General features: G+C 37.5%; 2 protein-coding genes across 2 annotated transcripts; both read left to right on the top strand.

Moving 5' to 3' along the window:
* Positions 1–9,223: 9,223 nt before the first annotated feature.
* actc2 (actin, alpha, cardiac muscle 2) lies at positions 9,224–13,222 on the top strand. Its single transcript, XM_067384743.1, has 8 exons — positions 9,224–9,251; positions 9,825–9,969; positions 10,241–10,480; positions 10,597–10,681; positions 10,762–10,923; positions 11,017–11,208; positions 12,611–12,792; positions 12,879–13,222. Exons 2-8 carry the CDS (start codon positions 9,841–9,843, stop codon positions 13,020–13,022), a joined length of 1,134 nt encoding a protein of 377 aa, XP_067240844.1. The 5' UTR covers positions 9,224–9,251; positions 9,825–9,840; the 3' UTR covers positions 13,023–13,222.
* A 2,469-nt stretch (positions 13,223–15,691) lies between these two features.
* gjd2b (gap junction protein delta 2b) lies at positions 15,692–17,916 on the top strand. Its single transcript, XM_067383428.1, has 2 exons — positions 15,692–15,762; positions 17,076–17,916. The coding sequence occupies exons 1-2, from the start codon at positions 15,692–15,694 to the stop codon at positions 17,914–17,916; spliced, it is 912 nt and encodes a 303-aa protein (XP_067239529.1).
* The last annotated feature ends 1,332 nt before the right edge of the window (positions 17,917–19,248 follow it).

The raw sequence follows: 19,248 nt of genomic DNA, 5'->3' as shown, positions 1-19,248 counted from the left end.
TTGCTTTAGCCTATGCATTTGCATAAATGTATTTAGAATTTGTTTTTAGAATGTTATTTTAGAATATAGTAAGAAAGTCAAAGTAAAAAAAAAATCCCATCCCTTATTTATGATGCTATGAACCCCTTGGCTGCATCCGAAAACTGGAAAATGCTGCCTTCGGAGGACACATTTCAAGGCATGTCCGAATCCAATGTTTGCTTCACTTCCTGTTTCCTGAGATATCTTCATCTGCTCGATTTCTGAAGACAGTATAGATGTATCCTTCACTTCCTTTGATATCCCACATTCGAAAGTTGAGATTGCTGGTTAGTTTGTGTGTAAATGTATGTTTTTGAGCAACATTTTCCACTTTTGATGTCATTTCTAGAAATTACTACTGTAGTAATTAAAAGCGCTATTTTGCGTTGCCTCGGAAGTCTGTCCAAAACCAGTTTTCTGAGGTACCTTCATGCACAAACGCTGCCTTACAAGTCATTGCCTGATAGGGCAGCGAGGCAGCAAGTCAGCTTCCTAGGTTTTCAGATGCAGCGAATGGCTCAGGTCTCTCCCTCAATGTATGTCTATAGAATGTTTTGCTTCTTCTATCATCTGCCATTGGAAAACCATAAGAGGAGAAGTAATAGCAAACATCTCCTCAACAAAGCAGGCAATTTGAGGTATCAATCATGTCCATAACACCAGTGGTGCACATCTTTATTTGTCAATTCCTGATCCAGTAATTATGAAGCCAATAAGAAATGAGTGACAAGCATCCCATTAGTCATGTCATAATACCCTCTCTGTGCTGCCAGCCAAAGAGACTTATCTCCACTCAAGATTGGCACCATATAAAGGTGCTCTTCCCATAACCCCACTCCACATTCACGGTGACCTTGTCCCTATCCTGAAGATTGCCCCATCAGCCCAGCCTGGGATGAAGTTACACTCATAGGCATTCCGTTGGTCTGAAGCCACAAGGGTCTCTCTCAGCTGTAGCCCCCAGGGTCTGTCTGCTGGCCCTCTGCTGTGTGTTTGTGTTTGTGGTAATAATAGAAGGTTAAGTGTGTGATGATGCAGGATCCGATCTTTGGAGATGGGGTGAGAATGAGAGGCATCTCTGAGGGTAGGAAGCCAGGATATTTTGGACAGACTGGGCCAGGGTCTTTCACTCCAGCAGCAGAGGTTCTGGTTTCAAGGCCGTCCCCTCCTCAAAGCACAGAAACCTTACACCACAAGAATTGACTTAATGTGACTCGGCTCCTCAACTTCACTGACGACCATAGTGGGTCAGGTATTCAAGACTAGGAGGTAATACTGTTGTTTGGATCTATGAGCTTTGTTGATGTTGGTTGATATTAATGGATATATAATAGTACTTGAGGCATTTGATATTTACTGATGCTTGCTAAGGGAAGCATCACTATTACTATTGTTTATATGAAATATATAATTAATACACATTCCCCTAAATAACTATTTGCCACAATGTTGGCTCAAACTGTTTGTGCTATGGACATGAATAGGTATCAAATCACCAGCTTGATGAGAGTGCTATTATATTTTTCTAAATGAACAGACTTTTGCCTAGCGGATGCTAAATGAATAAAACATTTCCTTAGACTTACTAGGAACCAACCAAGGGACCAATATCCTAGAGACCTTGGGGTGGCATATTTTTTGCTTTGTACTTTAAATACACATATAGCAACCCAGAATACCCTAAAACCACTTAGCAATTCCCAAGCAACAACCCAGAACATTCTAAGGACCACAGACCAATGTTCTAACAACCTCTCAGAACATATTAGCGAAGTTGTTTGAAAGACGCAGAGCACCATATGAGTTATGAATGTGCTAACGCCATATGAATGTGCTAACAACCATTCAAAACATGATAGCAAAGTCGTTGCAACCACATAGAACAACCTAAGAACAGCATAGCAATGTGCTAACAATCATTCGGAATATGTTATGTTGAGATATTTATGTCTATTGATGTTATGTGCTGAAGAAACAAGCAAGCAGCTATCTTTAGAATTTTGTCTTTGAACTTCCATTTTTGCGGTTGTTTTGTAGATGTCTGTGGCATCACTGTCAAAGAGTAAGTAGATGGTGAAATGGATTTACTTATTGTAGAGTTAACAAAAGTTATCATGAGCATTGTAATGTTTGAAGAGGATGTCATAACAAATGTCAGTAGCCTGGGAAGATCTTAAAAATAGAGGTTCATTCATAAATCCATAATATCTTACCTTCATGCAGTGGAAATACAAACTGGAAGACAGAAAATAATGAGCGCAGTGCTGAAAGGGACAGGACTATAAGGTCTATTGGACAGGTTACATGCTACATGCTAACAACCATTCAAAATATTTTAGCAAAACCGTTATAACTATCAAGAAATCCCTAAGAAGTGCATTGAAACCATTCAGAACATGTTAGCTGTGTCACAACCCCTAGCAACATGCTAACAACCACTCAAAATGTTAGCAAAGTTGTTTCAGCCACCCAAAACAATATAGGAATTGCATTTAGCAACATGCTAAAAACTATTCAAAATGTTATCAAAGTTGTTGCAACCACACAGAAGACCCATAGCAACATGTTAACAACCACTCAACATGTTAGCAAAGTTGTTTCCACCACCCAAGCTTATAAAAAGGTTCTTTATTGACACTGGTGGTTCCATGAAGAACCTTAACATCTATGGTGTCTTTCCATTGCGCAAAAGTTCTTTATATTAGAAAAAAGGTTCTTTGGATTATTAAATGTTCTTCACACTATGAAAAAATGGTTCTTTTAAGACCTGTTCACTGAAAGCTTCTTTGAGGAACCAAAAATCGTTCTTCTATGGCATTGCTGTGAAAAAAAAAACCCTTTTAAAAACTTTAAGATGTAGGAACAACCAACAATCACTCAAAATGGCAAGTTACTTCAAGCACCCAAAACACCATAGGAACTACAAAGCAATGTGCTAACATAGAAGCAAAGACATTGTAACTTGAAACTACCTAGAACATCCTAATGTGACAGCGATCAGTTTGGATGAGTCAAACACAGTTCACATTTACTTCAGAACATAAAAAGCATGAGAAAAATCTAGTTTATGGTTTTATCATCTTCAGTCATATGCAAAGGTTGGCATGGTTGTGAATTCTAAAAGGTTTCCTCTGTAACTTCCTTTTAAGGTGGCACAACCATTGTCTGTGTGGTCTAAACACTTCCTAGGGAAAATTTGTCACCATTTTGCGGACCTGTAAACAAACAGTAATCTAGTCTTAAGTCTTAAGACAGGTGTGTGGGTGTGTGTGTGTGTGTGTGTGTGTGTGTGTGTGTGTGTGTGTGTGAGTGAGTGAGTGAGTGAGTGTGTGTGTGTGTGTGTGTGTGTGTGTGTGTGTGTGTGTGTGTGTGTGTGTGTGTGTGTGTGTGTGTTAAGGAGGGGAGTGTGAGCTGTCAAACACCCCAGCAGCTGTTCCACAAGTGACCCTCCCCCTAAACATACACATACAAACCTTCTCAAACTGAAAGCAATAGGAAGCACCAGGGAGCCAATGTCTATGAAACAGTTGTTCCATCCCTTTTTAAGTCCTTCACAAATGACAGCAGATGAATCAACACTAGAAAGAAGATTTTAGCCACAAGGGTGTTTCAAAACAATCCCAGGAACACTGGACCACACACAAAAGAAAACCGTAGTCTCCAAACCCAGAAGAACAAGCATAGTGTAGATATTGCATGTAATGATATCTTAATTTTCTTAAGGTACGTTCATGTTAGTGAAATTTTGACAAAAAAGGCCCAGTCGCTTTCAAATCAAAAAGCTTTCTGTTGGTGAACAGAATGAATCTTCATGACCAACTTGAAACCAATCCAAAATTTCTTTGGACATTACAACGGTTGTGATAAGATGTCATGCTCTGTAGCGTCATTTTTAAAAACATAAATTCAACCTTTAACAAGTAATAATAAACCCCAAATATAAACATATACAATCCACTCCACTTTCATGCAATGCTGCAAAAAGTTTGTTTTTTATTTGGCTAAAAGGTTGTGTAGCGATTTTCCATTGATCACAAGTCTTCATGTGATGAGAAATCGAATTGAGAAAGTTAGAGATCACCCAATTTGAATCTTTAGAACCATTTACGCAAAATTCCTGATCGCTTGGAATCCTTTTGAAATAACTTTATTTTGCCCCCTGAACAACAGTAAATGTGACTGCACCTTTGAAGCCTCGATATACATCAAGTGAAATCGAAGAATGAACTGCTGTGATGTCATTTTTAAAAAAATCAGTCCAAAACAATGTTTGTTTGGAGTTTGTTCCAGCTTTCTGTAAAAGTTTGCTTTGGCTGGTAAACTCCTTCGAACTACCATTGGTTCGTGGTGAATTACATAATTGGTACACTCTAAAAAAAAAAGATGGTTCTTTAAAGGTTCTTTACACGTAGTAACAGTTCTATTTATAACTGTGTCATCTTGAAGAACCCTTTATATGTTGAAATGGTTCTTTGTGTTAGAGTTTAGGCTTCTTTTTTTTCAGCCTTTTTGTTTTTCAAATCTGTAACTGTCAAAGCCACAGATCAACCAATTTGAATCTTTAGAACCATTTACGCAAAATTCCTGATTGCTTGGAATCCTTCTGAAATAACCTTATTTTGCCCCCTGAAAAACAGTAAATGTGACTGCACCTTTGAAGTCCTGATATTCGTCAAGTGAAATCAGAGTATGAACTGCTGTGACGTCATTTCGAACAAAATCAGTCCAAAACAATGTTTGTTTGGAGTTTGTTTCTGGAGTCCGAACCAGCTTTCCTTAAAAGTTTGCTTTGGCTGGTAAACTCCTTCGAACTACCATTAGTTCGTGGTGAATTACGTAACTGGTACACTCTAAAAAAAAAAAAAAAAAAAAAAAGATGGTTCTTTGAAGGTTCTTTACAAGTAGTAACAGTTCTATTTAGAACTGTATCATCTTGAAGAACCCTTTATATGTTGAAATGATTCTTTGTGTTAGAGTTTAGGCTTCTTTTTTCCCCCGCCTTTTTGTTTTTCAAATCTGTCAAAGCCACAGAATATCATTATTGATTTTCTGGAGAGAAGCCATTCAATTACACAGACTGTTAACACTCTCAACAAGTAAATTATTTCATTTGTATTTATTTTTTTTAGAAAATGACTGATCGTTTCGCTAGATAAGACCCTTATTCCTCATCTGGTATCATTTAAAGCCCTTTGAAGCTGCACTGAAACTGTAATTTTGACCTTCAACCGTTTGGGGCCAACTGAAGTCCACTATAAGGAGAAAAATCCTGGAATGTTTTCATCAAAAACCTTCTTTCCAACCGAAGAAAGAAGGACATGAACATCTTGGATGACATGGGGGTGAGTAAATTATCAGGAAATTTTTATTCTGAAAGTGGACTAATCCTTTAGAGGAGACCGAAAAAGAACTTCGCCGTGGGACAGTTCTGAAGAATTGATAAATGTCATGTTTTGTTTACCAACTGTAGAGAGACACATTCGGAATGTATGTTTACATGAGGAAAACACAGTAAGGGGTATCTATACATGAGAGAAGAAGAAGAGAGAGAGGCTGGTGACAGGTTATTCCTGTGAAGCTGGCATGAGTTCAGCTCTCCACACATAGAACGAGATCACAGAGAGGGTGTGGATTCAGCATTCCACACTCCAACATGAAATGTCTGGCTCTCACCCAGCCTTTATTTGAGATTACATTTGACACAGACCGCTCAATCTCCTATCCATTAAACCACATTTGTTTGTAACTATTGATCACTGATAAACCAATACTATTTAAAGATCTTATTTTGAGTATTATAACTGGCAGCAAATGTATTTTATTTACTTTTCCTGACTTGCATGGGGTTGTACCTTTGAACGTCTAACAAATATATACATATTACTGTGGGCATATGATGAATGATAAGAGAGGTTAGTAGTACCCAACATGGCTCACATCATAATTATGTAATTAGCTGTTTATAAAATGTGAGCGACAATGTCAGAACATTGCTCACTACATAGTATTGGATATCTGATTAAGCCTTTTCTGAAATCATGAATGTGCTGTGTGATGAATGCGTTCAACAAATCAGAGGATGAAATGCATTGAGTTTCAGAGAGCCACAGAAAAATCTAGCTGGCAACAAGCGACATATCCTGTGACAAGACCAGACGGCGTTACTATCCAGAGAATGTGACCCTAGAATAATAATGTTTCTCTGCTCAACGGAAACCTCAGCTCATCTGAAGACTTATGACCTTCAGCTTTCCTTATTAAGTAACTAATAAGCACAAGAGGTCCTTAAAGGGCAAAGGAGATTCATGTACATTTCAAAAGAGAGATGTCAAGGAAACCATTTGCATACCCTTTTAAGATTAGCAAGCAACATTGTGAACAAAAGATTACTGTAATTTGGAAAACCATGAGGAGATGCCCTCAACGTGAATGTTAAACACAGTTTTGAAGTGTGGATTATTGGAAGGAAGAGCTGCGGGAGAAACAGAAAGTAGATTAAGCACAAGTGCTGGCTTCTTACAGGCTGTTTTGCTACTAAAAGGGATTAAAGTTTACTGTAAGTTCAAAGGAGTGTATTGCAGAGGAAAGCAAGTTGTGAAGACTGATTGTTCTGGTTACATTTCACTCACATAGCAACACAAATATGAAGAACATTCTTGATGATTGTGAATCTTTTTGGGAGCTTGTTGCAAATATTTGCACACGTGTGGTTCGTGCAAATATCAAGGTTATTTTTGTAGCAGCCAAATCACCCTTAACACAACCACGAGTTCAAATAGAGGAAACCTTAAGCCCCTGTCGGCTGACAGATGCTCAGACAGAGAATGTTGGGGATTATGTAAAAAGCAGCACGTTAGATCACTCAGTAGTCACATGAATTTAACATTATGAGAGAGAACGCTCATTACTGATATAGACACTGTAGTGGAAACGAACATTGAACAATTGAAATCCAGACACAGCAACATACTTTCTCTTAACCCCTATAAATCCAGAAATGAGGCGAAATGCTGATACAGGAGAGAGGAGGTGATAACGCCGCAACTCAGCAATTTCGGGTTAAACACTTGAATACAGTGAACAGCGGCAGTGGTCGCTTATGTGACTTCCACAATCCCTATTTAAAAATCCTCTATTCATCATTATAACTCTGCTAATCTTAGGGTGTGAGTCTTTGGCATGGATTTTCAAAGGTGCTGATGTGGTTTGCAAAGTGTTCATCTAGCCTCTCCTATGAAACCGGTCTATCAAAAACAGAGCAGCTCCCTCTGAAAGAAATTCATCTTCATCACTGCCTTTAACAGGGTGATGACTCTCAAGCCAAATAAAGTCTCATTAAGTATCTTTGATATACAGTGCCAGTTCCATGCACCTAATAAAGCAGACAGATAACCCTCCGTGAGTTTTGCACTCTGCCTTTTATCTTGCTGTAGCTCAAACACTTCAGATATGATAAAAATGGAGACAAATGGCAGGGAAACATCAGATGAAAGGGTTGGTCTGAATGGGGGATGGATGACAAAAGAGCACAATTGCATTTTGGGCATCCCTTCTTTATTGTGATTTCAGGATTTCACTCAAATTGAATTTGCACAAATGATAATTCACCTTAATACATTTCGATTGTTAGTCCCCTCTATACAGATATACTATTATTCTTCAAATTACATTCAAAGACTAACATATGATTTCACTTCAAATTCCAGTCATTCACGTTATTTAGCCTAATGTAGTGATATTAAACTGTGTATTATATAAAGATTATGATATCTAGATGGATGGATGGATGGATGGATGGATGGATGGATGGATGGATGGATGGATGGATGGATGGATGGATGGATAGATAGATAGATAGATAGATAGATAGATAGATAGATAGATAGATAGATAGATAGATAGATAGATAGATAGATAGATAGATAGATAGATAGATAGATAGATAGATAGATTGATTGATTGATTGATTGATTGATTGATTGATTGATTGATTGATTGATTGAAAATGGACAAACTCATCAATTAGGTTGTTTTAACCCAGTAGTTTGGTTAAATTTTTGTGGAAGTTTTATTTAACCCAACTATTGTTTAAGAAATTACTATATGGCTGGCTTAAAATGATCCCAATATCAACCTAAAATCAGAACCATAATTACTAGAGGCAACAATAGTAATCAAGAGGTGAAGATGTATTAATTGTCAGTTTAATAAATGTTTATTGTTTAATTATTAGTCATTAAACTTAATAAACTTTAATTAATAAATATGAATTTCCAACATATTTTGGGTTCATTTTAAGAAAACAATACAGTAATTTTTAAACAATAGTTGAATTAAATAAAACTACCCAGCAGATTGGGCAAACATTTAACCCAACCGCTGGGTTTGTCCATTTTCAACCTACCTTGGGTTGTTTTTAACCGGGCTTTTTTTTAAGTGTAGATATTAACCAATAACAGCAATATTTTCCCTGAAGAGGATTGGCAACTATGGAATATTTATTCACCTTTTTTACTATCTATCTATATATATATATATATATATATATATATATATATATATATATATATATATATATATATATATATATATATATTACCTCTTCTGATATGTAATGATAATTGTTCGATTTAAATACCTTATAAAAGTATTTAAACACCAAAATGCCAGTGCATAGGCACAGAAAGAAACGTACAACAATCTGTTGTTTTCAATCAAATGTGTTCTTTTTCTTTTGTTTATTCCATGTTCTCCTATTTTCAAAACTCTCGTTTTCCTCAGAAACACCGACACGTTCATATTTCGATCTTATTATCACTGATAAAAAAGGGACATCATTGAGTGTAAACGGTGGATTATCTGTTGTTTAAAGAGAAAAATCTCTTCTTGCCTCATCATTTATTTTTAGCGTGTAACATGCAGATTTTAGGGATGACATTTTAACAAAGTCTACAGTGATTAATAATGACGTGCTGTAAATCGTGGAATACCATCACACGCCTCCCCGCGTCTCTTCCCATACATGGGCGTAGGACCGAATGCCTCGCGGGGGTCTCTCCTCTCGCGCCCTTCCATTCATGGCCACTCCACTCTCAATGGCGCTCGGGCTACCAAATAAGGAGAGGGAAGTCCAGCGGGCGCCGGGCCATTCGTGGAGTATAAATTGGCTGCGGCTCAAGGCGGTGTCTACCATTCACTCTCCAAGGAAACCAGCTCCTGGTGCTGATCTGGTAAGTACAGCTAAAGCTTTCAGAAATGTCAGACTTCATTTAATGGGATGATCTTCGGAATGCTAGGATTTAAACTAGGCCAGTTCTGGTGCAACATCGCTGGAATTATAATGGAAATAATTGACTGTTGAGCTAAACAAATATTCCAGGGGCTTAAGAGTTGCCAGTTAAGGACACTTTGCTTTGAGTTTCAAAAAAGTTATTAATGTTCTTTTGAAACTTTGTCATGAGGAAAGTCAAAAGATGAACATGTCAACATTTCATGGGGTACTTAACTAAAACTGGTACTGAACTGTTTTACTCTGAATTATCTTACATTTTTTTTTAATAATCTAAAGAACTTTTTTTCCACTATTGAGAACCTTTTCTGCAGTGGAAACATTCCATGGATGTTAAAGGTTCATGGAATCATAGATGCCAATAAAGAATCTTTATTTTATAAGAATGTATGGAGAAGAATTTTAGATGGGTTGGTGGCCTTTTCTGATGAGAAAGCGTGAGTCTGACATGAATGCAAACGAAATGACTTGGATGTTTGCAGTATGTTCAGACATGTATCTGATCCTCATATAGAACCCCAGCTGACACCATGTGTGACGACGATGAGACCACCGCTCTTGTGTGCGACAATGGCTCCGGCCTGGTGAAGGCTGGCTTTGCCGGAGATGATGCGCCTCGTGCTGTTTTCCCCTCCATCGTTGGTCGTCCTCGCCACCAGGTACAATCATGATATTTAGTTCAAACAGTAGAGCATGACACTAGATGGCAAGGTCATGGGTTAAATTCCCAGAGAATGCAAGAAATGATAGAAATTAATATACTTTAGGTTAAATGTAAATTGTTTCAGATAAAAGCGTCTACCAAATGCATAGATATATATATATATATATATATATATATATATATATATATATATATATATATATATATATATATATATATATTATACAGTATGTACTAACTTATTGACATCTTCTTTTCTCTAACAGGGTGTCATGGTAGGTATGGGACAGAAAGACTCTTATGTGGGTGATGAGGCCCAGAGCAAGAGAGGTATCCTGACCTTGAAGTACCCAATCGAGCACGGTATTATCACCAACTGGGATGATATGGAGAAGATCTGGCACCACACCTTCTACAATGAGCTGCGTGTGGCCCCTGAGGAACATCCCACACTGCTCACTGAGGCTCCTCTTAACCCCAAGGCCAACAGAGAGAAGATGACACAGGTAAACTTGCTTGAACATCCCCAAACAGTGCGCATTCAAAGGACAGATCAACCAAAAATGAACTCAACACCTGTTGTTGCAAATATTACAAATGTATGGCTTCTATTCATTTGTAGATCATGTTTGAGACCTTCAATGTTCCTGCCATGTATGTGGCCATCCAGGCTGTGCTGTCACTATACGCCTCTGGCCGTACCACTGGTGAGTGTTGTTTGTGAATACATGTACTTAATTTCTTTAGGTTTCTCTAGAGAACCTTAAACATTTTTTGTCGTGTGTAGGTATTGTGCTGGACTCTGGAGATGGTGTGACCCACAATGTCCCCATCTATGAGGGTTACGCTCTGCCCCACGCCATTATGCGTCTGGATCTGGCCGGTCGCGATCTGACTGACTACCTGATGAAGATCCTGACTGAGCGAGGCTACTCTTTTGTGACCACTGGTATGAAAAAAACTATATCGTCTCATTGACTAAGTGATCAAACCATATATCCTAATAGCCTATATTGTTAATACTGGAATTTTATTATCACAGCTGAGCGTGAGATTGTGCGTGACATCAAGGAGAAGCTGTGCTATGTCGCTCTGGACTTTGAGAATGAAATGGCCACTGCTGCTTCCTCCTCTTCCCTGGAGAAGTCCTATGAGTTGCCTGATGGCCAGGTCATCACTATCGGAAATGAACGTTTCCGTTGCCCCGAGACCCTCTTCCAGCCTTCCTTCATTGGTGGGTGATTTCATATAAATTTTGCTAGTTTCTAAGGGGCCGTTTAAACGACACATTCTCAACTAAAAACTGAAAACTTTATGTTTTTTTGGCCATTAATTTACACGACTACAGTGTTTTGGGGGCTTGAAAATGTGTTTCAAAGTGTATGTTTTTGAAAACAATACCCTTATCGTAAACTACAAAAACGCGAATTTGAAAAACCAGTGATGTCGTGCCCATGCATATTTACAAAGTGACATCGCCAACTACTGGCCTGACATCATAATGCAACATTTTTATTTGTTTCCATTTTTAGTACATCATTTTTGTGTAAACATACCCCTATTCATATGCAAAGTTTTGCATGATGCTAGCAAAAATGAAGCTACAAACATCCTACAAGTTATTTTAGTAAAAATAGCCTATATGGTAACACTTTACAATAAGGTCTCATTTGTTAACATTATTTAATGTATTAACTAACATGAACTAACAATGAGCAAGACAATTGTTACTGTATTTATAAGTCTTTGTTAATGTTAGTTAGGGTTGTTAGTTAGCTAGCTAATGTTAGCTAGCTGTTCATTGTTTGTATGTTAGTTCACAGTGCATTAACTAATGTTACCATTATATTACATTAACAAACTAACATTAACATTAACAAAGATGAATAAATACTGTGACAAATGTATTTATTAATCTTTGTTGATGTTAGTTAGGGATGTTAGTTAGCTAGTGCGCAGTGTTTGTTAGTGCGTAGTGTTTGTTTATAAAGTGACATCGCCAACTACTGGCCTGACATCATAATACAACGTTTTTAATCTTTTCCGTTTTTAGTACATTGTTGTTGTATAAATGTACCCCTATAGTCACATCCAAAGATGTGCATGCTGCTAGCAAAAATGAAGCTATCCTACAAGTTATTTTAGTAATAATAGCCTATATGGTAACACTTTACATTAAGGTCTCATTTGTTAACATTATGTAATGTATTAACTAACATGAACTAACAATGAGCAATACATTTCATACAGTATTTATTAATCTTTGTTAATGTTAGTTAGGGATTTTAGTTAGCTAGCTCATGTTAGCTAGCTGTTTATTGTTCATGTTAGTTTACAGTGCATTAACTAATGTTAACATTACATTACATTAACAAACATTAACAACAATTAATACATTCTGTAACAAATACATTTATTAATCTTTGTTATTGTTAGTTAGGGATGCTAGCTAGCTAATGTTAGTTGTTCATGATAGTTCACAGTACATTAACTAATGTTAACAAATACAACATTTGATTAAAGTGTTACTATATATATATATATATATATATATATATATATATATATATGTTTAGCTTTATTACAATAAATGAAAAAAAAAAATGCTTATTTTTATCTTCTTTTGCCTACCAAAGGTATGGAGTCTGCTGGTATCCATGAGACCACCTACAACAGCATCATGAAGTGTGACATCGACATCCGTAAGGACTTGTATGCCAACAACGTCCTGTCTGGTGGCACCACCATGTACCCAGGTATTGCTGATCGTATGCAGAAGGAGATCACTGCTCTGGCCCCCAGCACCATGAAGATCAAGGTAGAATATTTATTCAGTCATTCAGCATTCCTGGCTTATTTTATTGATGTTCGATTTGTAATCATAATGTGTCTTCTTTCTCACAGATCATCGCTCCCCCTGAGCGCAAGTACTCTGTCTGGATCGGTGGCTCCATTCTGGCTTCCCTGTCCACCTTTCAGCAAATGTGGATCAGTAAGCAGGAATACGACGAGGCTGGCCCATCCATCGTCCACAGGAAGTGCTTCTAATTGCCAAATTACGCTGCTGATTATGCATTCAAAGCACAGAAATTCTCAACATTACCTCCGCCTGTTATGCATGCAGGCAGCTTTTGCCTTTATTTTTCCTTGTACAGTATGTTTACACCAAAGTGCAATTTGTTTGTAGTTATTTACTGGTTCAGAACAAAATTTGTATGTGAATATTTATTGGTTTTTAAATAAACAAGACCAGGAAATTTGTGAAGAAATCATCTTTTACTCCAAAAGCATTTTGAATTCATCTTTGTCATTTAGGCTTCTACAAGAGATGCATTGTTCGTTAATACAGCAAATACTGGTCTGCATAAAAGCTAGCTGTGATGGATTCATATTTGCGACTTCAATTAGCACCCAGTTTAAAAATAGCTGCCGCTCTCTAGGAGGCGAAGTGAGATCAGAGGAGAACGTAGCTCATTGTCAAGATGCCCTCTTCAGGCTTATGCGAATATTTATTTTTATCTTACCTACCCTATAAATATATGCAAACATTGCTATATGCAAACATTGCTCGCTATAAATATATGCAAACATTTTTACAGCCTCAATTCTTAGTTGAATCCTAAGAGGGATATCCCATGCCATGTTGTCATTCATTGTTTTTATCTCTCAATCCTTGTGGGTAGTCCTAAAGCGATTACTCACCACTGTTAGTTTACCACAGGCATTACCACAAATAGATGTTTGATCACCTGCAGGAGAGTGCAAGTGGGGGTTAAGGAACTGTGCTTGATGTGAAGAGTTCAGATTAACCATCTCAATCAGCAGTTAGGGGGAAAAAAAAGAAGAAAAAAAAAGACATGCTTGTTAGTAAAAACGTAGTAGGCTATCATTTTCATTTATAATTTTTTTTTTTTTTTTTTTTTGCAAAAATATACAATGACTTTAAAGGGTTAGTTCACCCAGAAATGAAAATTCTGTCATTTATTACCCACCTTCATGTTGTTCCAAACCCGCAAGACCTTCATTCATCTTCGGAACACAAATTAAGATATTTTTGATGAAATCCAATAGGTTTTTTTATCTCCCATAGAAAGCAACGAAATTACCAAATTATTATTGGCTGACTCCTGCGTCAACAATACTAACAATACAATACTGAGCCAGCATTCGGATGTAAACACGGAAGCTCTGCACTGCATTAACTCCGCCAAATGTGTAGGAGACTTGACAGGGAAGAGGAAAAATTGTTCAATAAAGTTGTTATTTTTGTTTTGTTTTTGCGCACAAAAAGTAGGTCACCGTGATTTTGCCAAGTAAGACATGTTCCTAGATGAGCATATTTTGTTGATCCTGGAACAACATTCCAATCCTACCCCTAAATCTTATCCTACCCATTACTTATTCCTAAAATCAGAGGGGAATGATAGGTGAATAACATTGATGTAGAAGAACCTAACCCTGGTTGCAAACCTAAACTTGACATAAACGGTAAACCTGTCCTTCAAATCTGATTGGTTGATTGGAATGTTGTTCCAGGATCAACAAAGATATTGATCCAGGAACACTGACAGGTCTTCTTGTCGCTTCATAACATTAAGGTTGAACCACTGTAGTCACATTGACTATTTTATCCATGTCTTTACTACTTTTCTGGACCTTGAATGTGGTACCTGCTTTCTATGGGATATATATATATATATATATATATATATATATATATATATATATATATATATATATATATATATATATATTGGATTTCATCAAAAAATATCTTAATTTGTGTTCTGAAGATGAACGAAGGTCTTATTGGTTTGGAGTAGGCCTTAATGACAGACATTTCATTTTTTGGTGAACGAAAATGATAGGGCGGTCGACTATTTTAAAGGGATTTTAAATTAAAATATTTGCTAAAATAATGTATAAAAGTAATTTTCGGGGTGTAATCGGTCTCGCGCAACACCAGTTGTAATTTGGCGCCTCTAGCTAAACGTCATCAATACACATTTTTAAGTTCTTATTTTGTGATAGGTAATATATGATAAAGTGAATCGCAGTGCTTGTCGTGCGGAAACCTTTGCTTACCTTTTGACTTTCTTTCTTTCTTTCTTTGCGGGGTTTCAAGCCTTATAATTACCCCCCACGATTTGCGCCCTGTTTATTATCGCGCGTGCGCGCGCGCACTCAAACACAAACTCTAAACTCTAATCTGCTTCGGATTCCCATCCTGTCACGCTAGAGGGTGTGCGTGTCGCCGGAGACAGACATCCCCTGTGATTTGAGTTTATCACCAATGATTTTATTACGGATTAATCAGTGCATCTCTGGCATATTCGGAGAATAATGAAACGGAGAAATCCTGCTGTTCTGATTTCTCTCCAACAACCTGTCTGCGCGTGACGCAGGGGGGAGGAGGAGTGGGTAGTCTACTTAAAGCGGGATTAGCACGAGCCAAACATTATACTCCCCTCCGTTTAGGCTCAGAGCGACCTATCGTCCTGTTCGCGAGACACGAAATAGGAGGGCTTTAGACTAATCAGGACCTCAGACGAGCGCGCGCTCCGGAGCGAGGCGTGGACGACAAGGTGGACAGCAGCGACTAATCAATGCATTCGCCCAATACTACACTCGCCTTAGACGAGCGATAGACGCGGAACAGTAGCTTGCATTTGATTTTACACGGTCCACTGTGTTATATCGTCTCCGAATGAACAGCCATGGGGGAATGGACAATTCTCGAGCGTCTCCTGGAGGCGGCTGTCCAACAGCATTCTACTATGATCGGGAGGTGAGGGGATAAGTGGAAAATGTTTATTGATTGCTTAGTACATTAAAAAATATATTGAAGTCATTACGCAGTGACCCTTCTGAATAAGGGCGAATGGCCACTGGAACTTTATGTGACCAATGCAAAGGACAGAAATGTGTTTTAAGAATTAAAATAATGATTTTGTTGCTGTTGTTACTGCAAATTTTGAGAAACGAAGCTTTAGTGCCATCGGTTAGATTACTGTTGCATGTCAGATCGTATTTGCTTTCAAAGAAATGTTGTGCGCGCCCTGGCTGGAAGCGCGCGTTTGCCTGTGGAGAGAGTTTCAGCACTGGACAGCTCCCCGCGTCAATCTGCACAGCCAATGAATGTAAAACGATACAGTAAAAACCTGTTAACTGGTTAACTATAAGTTACCATATTAAATACAATAAAAACAATGTTAGATTTAACAGACATTACATTTCATTTTACTGTAAAATACTATAAAATTATGTTTTTAACGGTGATAATCCGTGTTATATTCGGCACGATAATAAATGTTTGGAAATCAGTAAAAGGACGTTGCCAGAAGTCAGTGCTTGACACGTCACATTTGATTATTTAATTAAAATGCTTTTCTTTCTAATCGGTCATGTACATTCAGAGTGTTTTATGTTACATTTTATGTAATTTGGTTATTGTACATATCTTATTTCAGTGCCTTGATGATGTTTTGTGTGGGTAAATGTATAGTAAATTCTGAACGCAACTTATTAACTGCACTGTAAAAAAAAAAAAAAAAATTGTTGGTTTAACTTCAAAAAATTAAGTTACCTGAAAATTTTAAGTTCATTGAAATTTTAAAATGAAGGCGATTGGTTTAATCAACATAAAATTATATATATATATATATATATATATATATATATATATATATATATATATATATATATATATATATGAACCACATTATTTTTTGAATTTGATTTGACAAAAGAAAAATGTTAACAAATCATGAAAATTATTTTTTTTACAGTGTGGCTGTTTGTTCCGGGAGGTATGAAATGTATGTAGGAAATGCAATTCATTCTGTGGTCATTTGTTTAACAGTGTACACTACATATCAGTATATGAAAAGAACAAAACGTAGTACAAATTTAGTTATTGGAATATTTTATTAACAGCATATCAGTAGAATGGCATATTAACATAATATCTGTTCAGGAAATACAATTAGGACTGCCGGTTTTTAATAATAAATTTAACAGGATTTCATTTAACAATGAAATGACTGTGAATACTGGAGCAGGTACGCTATGAACTTAAAATGTTTCTTTCTTTGTCTTTAGGATCCTACTGACAGTGGTAGTGATCTTCCGGATTCTAATCGTGGCAATTGTTGGAGAGACCGTGTACGACGATGAGCAGTCAATGTTCGTGTGCAACACATTACAGCCGGGCTGCAACCAAGCTTGCTATGACAAAGCGTTCCCAATTTCTCACATCAGATACTGGGTGTTCCAAATCATCATGGTGTGCACCCCCAGTCTGTGCTTCATCACATACTCGGTGCATCAGTCGGCCAAACAGAAGGAGCGGAGATACTCCATGGTCTACCTGTCCCTCGACAAAGAAGACTCAATGAGACGAGACGACAGCAAAAAGATCAAAAACACCATCGTGAACGGAGTACTTCAGAACACCGAAAACTCCACCAAAGAATCCGAGCCTGACTGTTTGGAAGTGAAAGAGATTCCCAGTTCAGCCATGAGAACTACCAAATCTAAAATGAGAAGACAAGAGGGCATCTCCAGGTTTTACATCATTCAGGTGGTTTTCAGGAACGCGCTGGAGATCGGCTTCTTGGTGGGCCAGTATTTCTTGTACGGATTCAACGTGCCGGCCGTGTACGAGTGCGATCGGTACCCTTGCATCAAAGACGTCGAATGCTACGTTTCGAGACCCACGGAGAAAACCGTGTTCCTCGTCTTCATGTTTGCGGTCAGTGGGATTTGCGTGGTGCTCAACCTGGCAGAACTCAATCACCTGGGCTGGAGGAAAATTAAAACGGCGGTGAGGGGGGTGCAGGCCAGGAGGAAGTCCATATATGAGATCAGAAACAAGGACTTGCCGCGGATGAGCATGCCCAATTTCGGCCGCACCCAGTCGAGTGACTCTGCCTACGTCTAATGCTCCCTTCATGTAGTTAATCGGAGCAGTGGCGCTCAATCCAGGTCCAGGAAGACTCCAGGTTGCACGTTTTGGATGTTTCCGTCATCTGAAACACCCATTTCACATCTTGGAGCCTCTACTCTAAAGGAATAGTTAACCCAAAATGAAAATTCTGTCCATTTACTCACCCTCATGTCGTTCTGTGGAACACAAAGGAAGATGTTTTGAAGAATGCTTAGTCCATACAATGAAAGTCAACAACATTGGACTCCATTAACATCACTGAGATTTTTCTTCTTCTTTTGTGTTCCACAGAACGACATCAGGGTGAGTAAATGATGTCAGAATTTTCCTTTTTGGCATCTAAAATGTGCAGAAATTCCAGGACCAGAACTGAGGACCACTCTATTAGATTATATACAAGACAAGTTATGTTATGAACTGTTCATCTCACCTGGTTCATGGTGGGGTAGATGGATTTTATTTGTCTGTTATGGACAACCAGAACAAACGGACCAAACGTTTGTTTCTTATCAGTTACTGAAGGGCACTGATGCAACTTTTTATAGGTCAGAATGGAAAGCTTATGATGATGTTTTCGACATTTGTTTTATTTCTTTGTTCACATGATCAGCTGAACCCGAAATATGTTTTGCACTAATATGGATTTAAAGAAGCCAAAACAAACCCGAATCGTGCTGTGAAGGTCTTTTGTTTCATTATATTGTATTCTCATTCTGGTTTTAGGTCGCACATATGATTATATTTCAGTTTACTCACCGCAACTAGTTAGACTGCAGTTCACATATGTTTATCCGTACTATATGACTCATATCTCTCTTTTGGCTTAGATAGATTGGCATCTTTAATGATTTGGTTGCCTGTGCTTGCACCACTGACCTTAACGTAAGTTATCGTTCCGTTATATTTAAGCTGACTTGCAGATCGGTAGCCGGTGAACTGGCCAATGCTGCATAACGCTTAACTGTCTATTTTTTGTATTTATTTATTTATTTTATTTATTAATGTATTGGATTTATTTATTTATTTTTTGACACCAAAGCGCCCATTGCTTTCATTTGTGTGAAAAGGATATATTGCTTTTATGTATTCAAGTGCCATATATGTACATAGATATATACATATTATAGTATATTGTAATCCTTATCGTGAGATATGAATTCCACAAACTCTTCAAAGAACGTCCTATCCCTTTAATGTGAGATGTTGGGGAATGGAAGAGTGGTTAAAAAAAAAAACATTCATACATATTTTGCATTCATCAAAAGTATGATATTACATTTAAAGTACATAGAAAACACAGTTGATCAGAAATCAGTGAATAAAGGG

Source organism: Chanodichthys erythropterus, chromosome 4, assembly GCF_024489055.1.
Source record: "Chanodichthys erythropterus isolate Z2021 chromosome 4, ASM2448905v1, whole genome shotgun sequence".
Taxonomy (NCBI): Eukaryota; Metazoa; Chordata; class Actinopteri; order Cypriniformes; family Xenocyprididae; genus Chanodichthys; species Chanodichthys erythropterus.
Note: the sequence above shows the minus strand (reverse complement) of the source record. Positions and strands in the feature narration are given on the sequence as shown.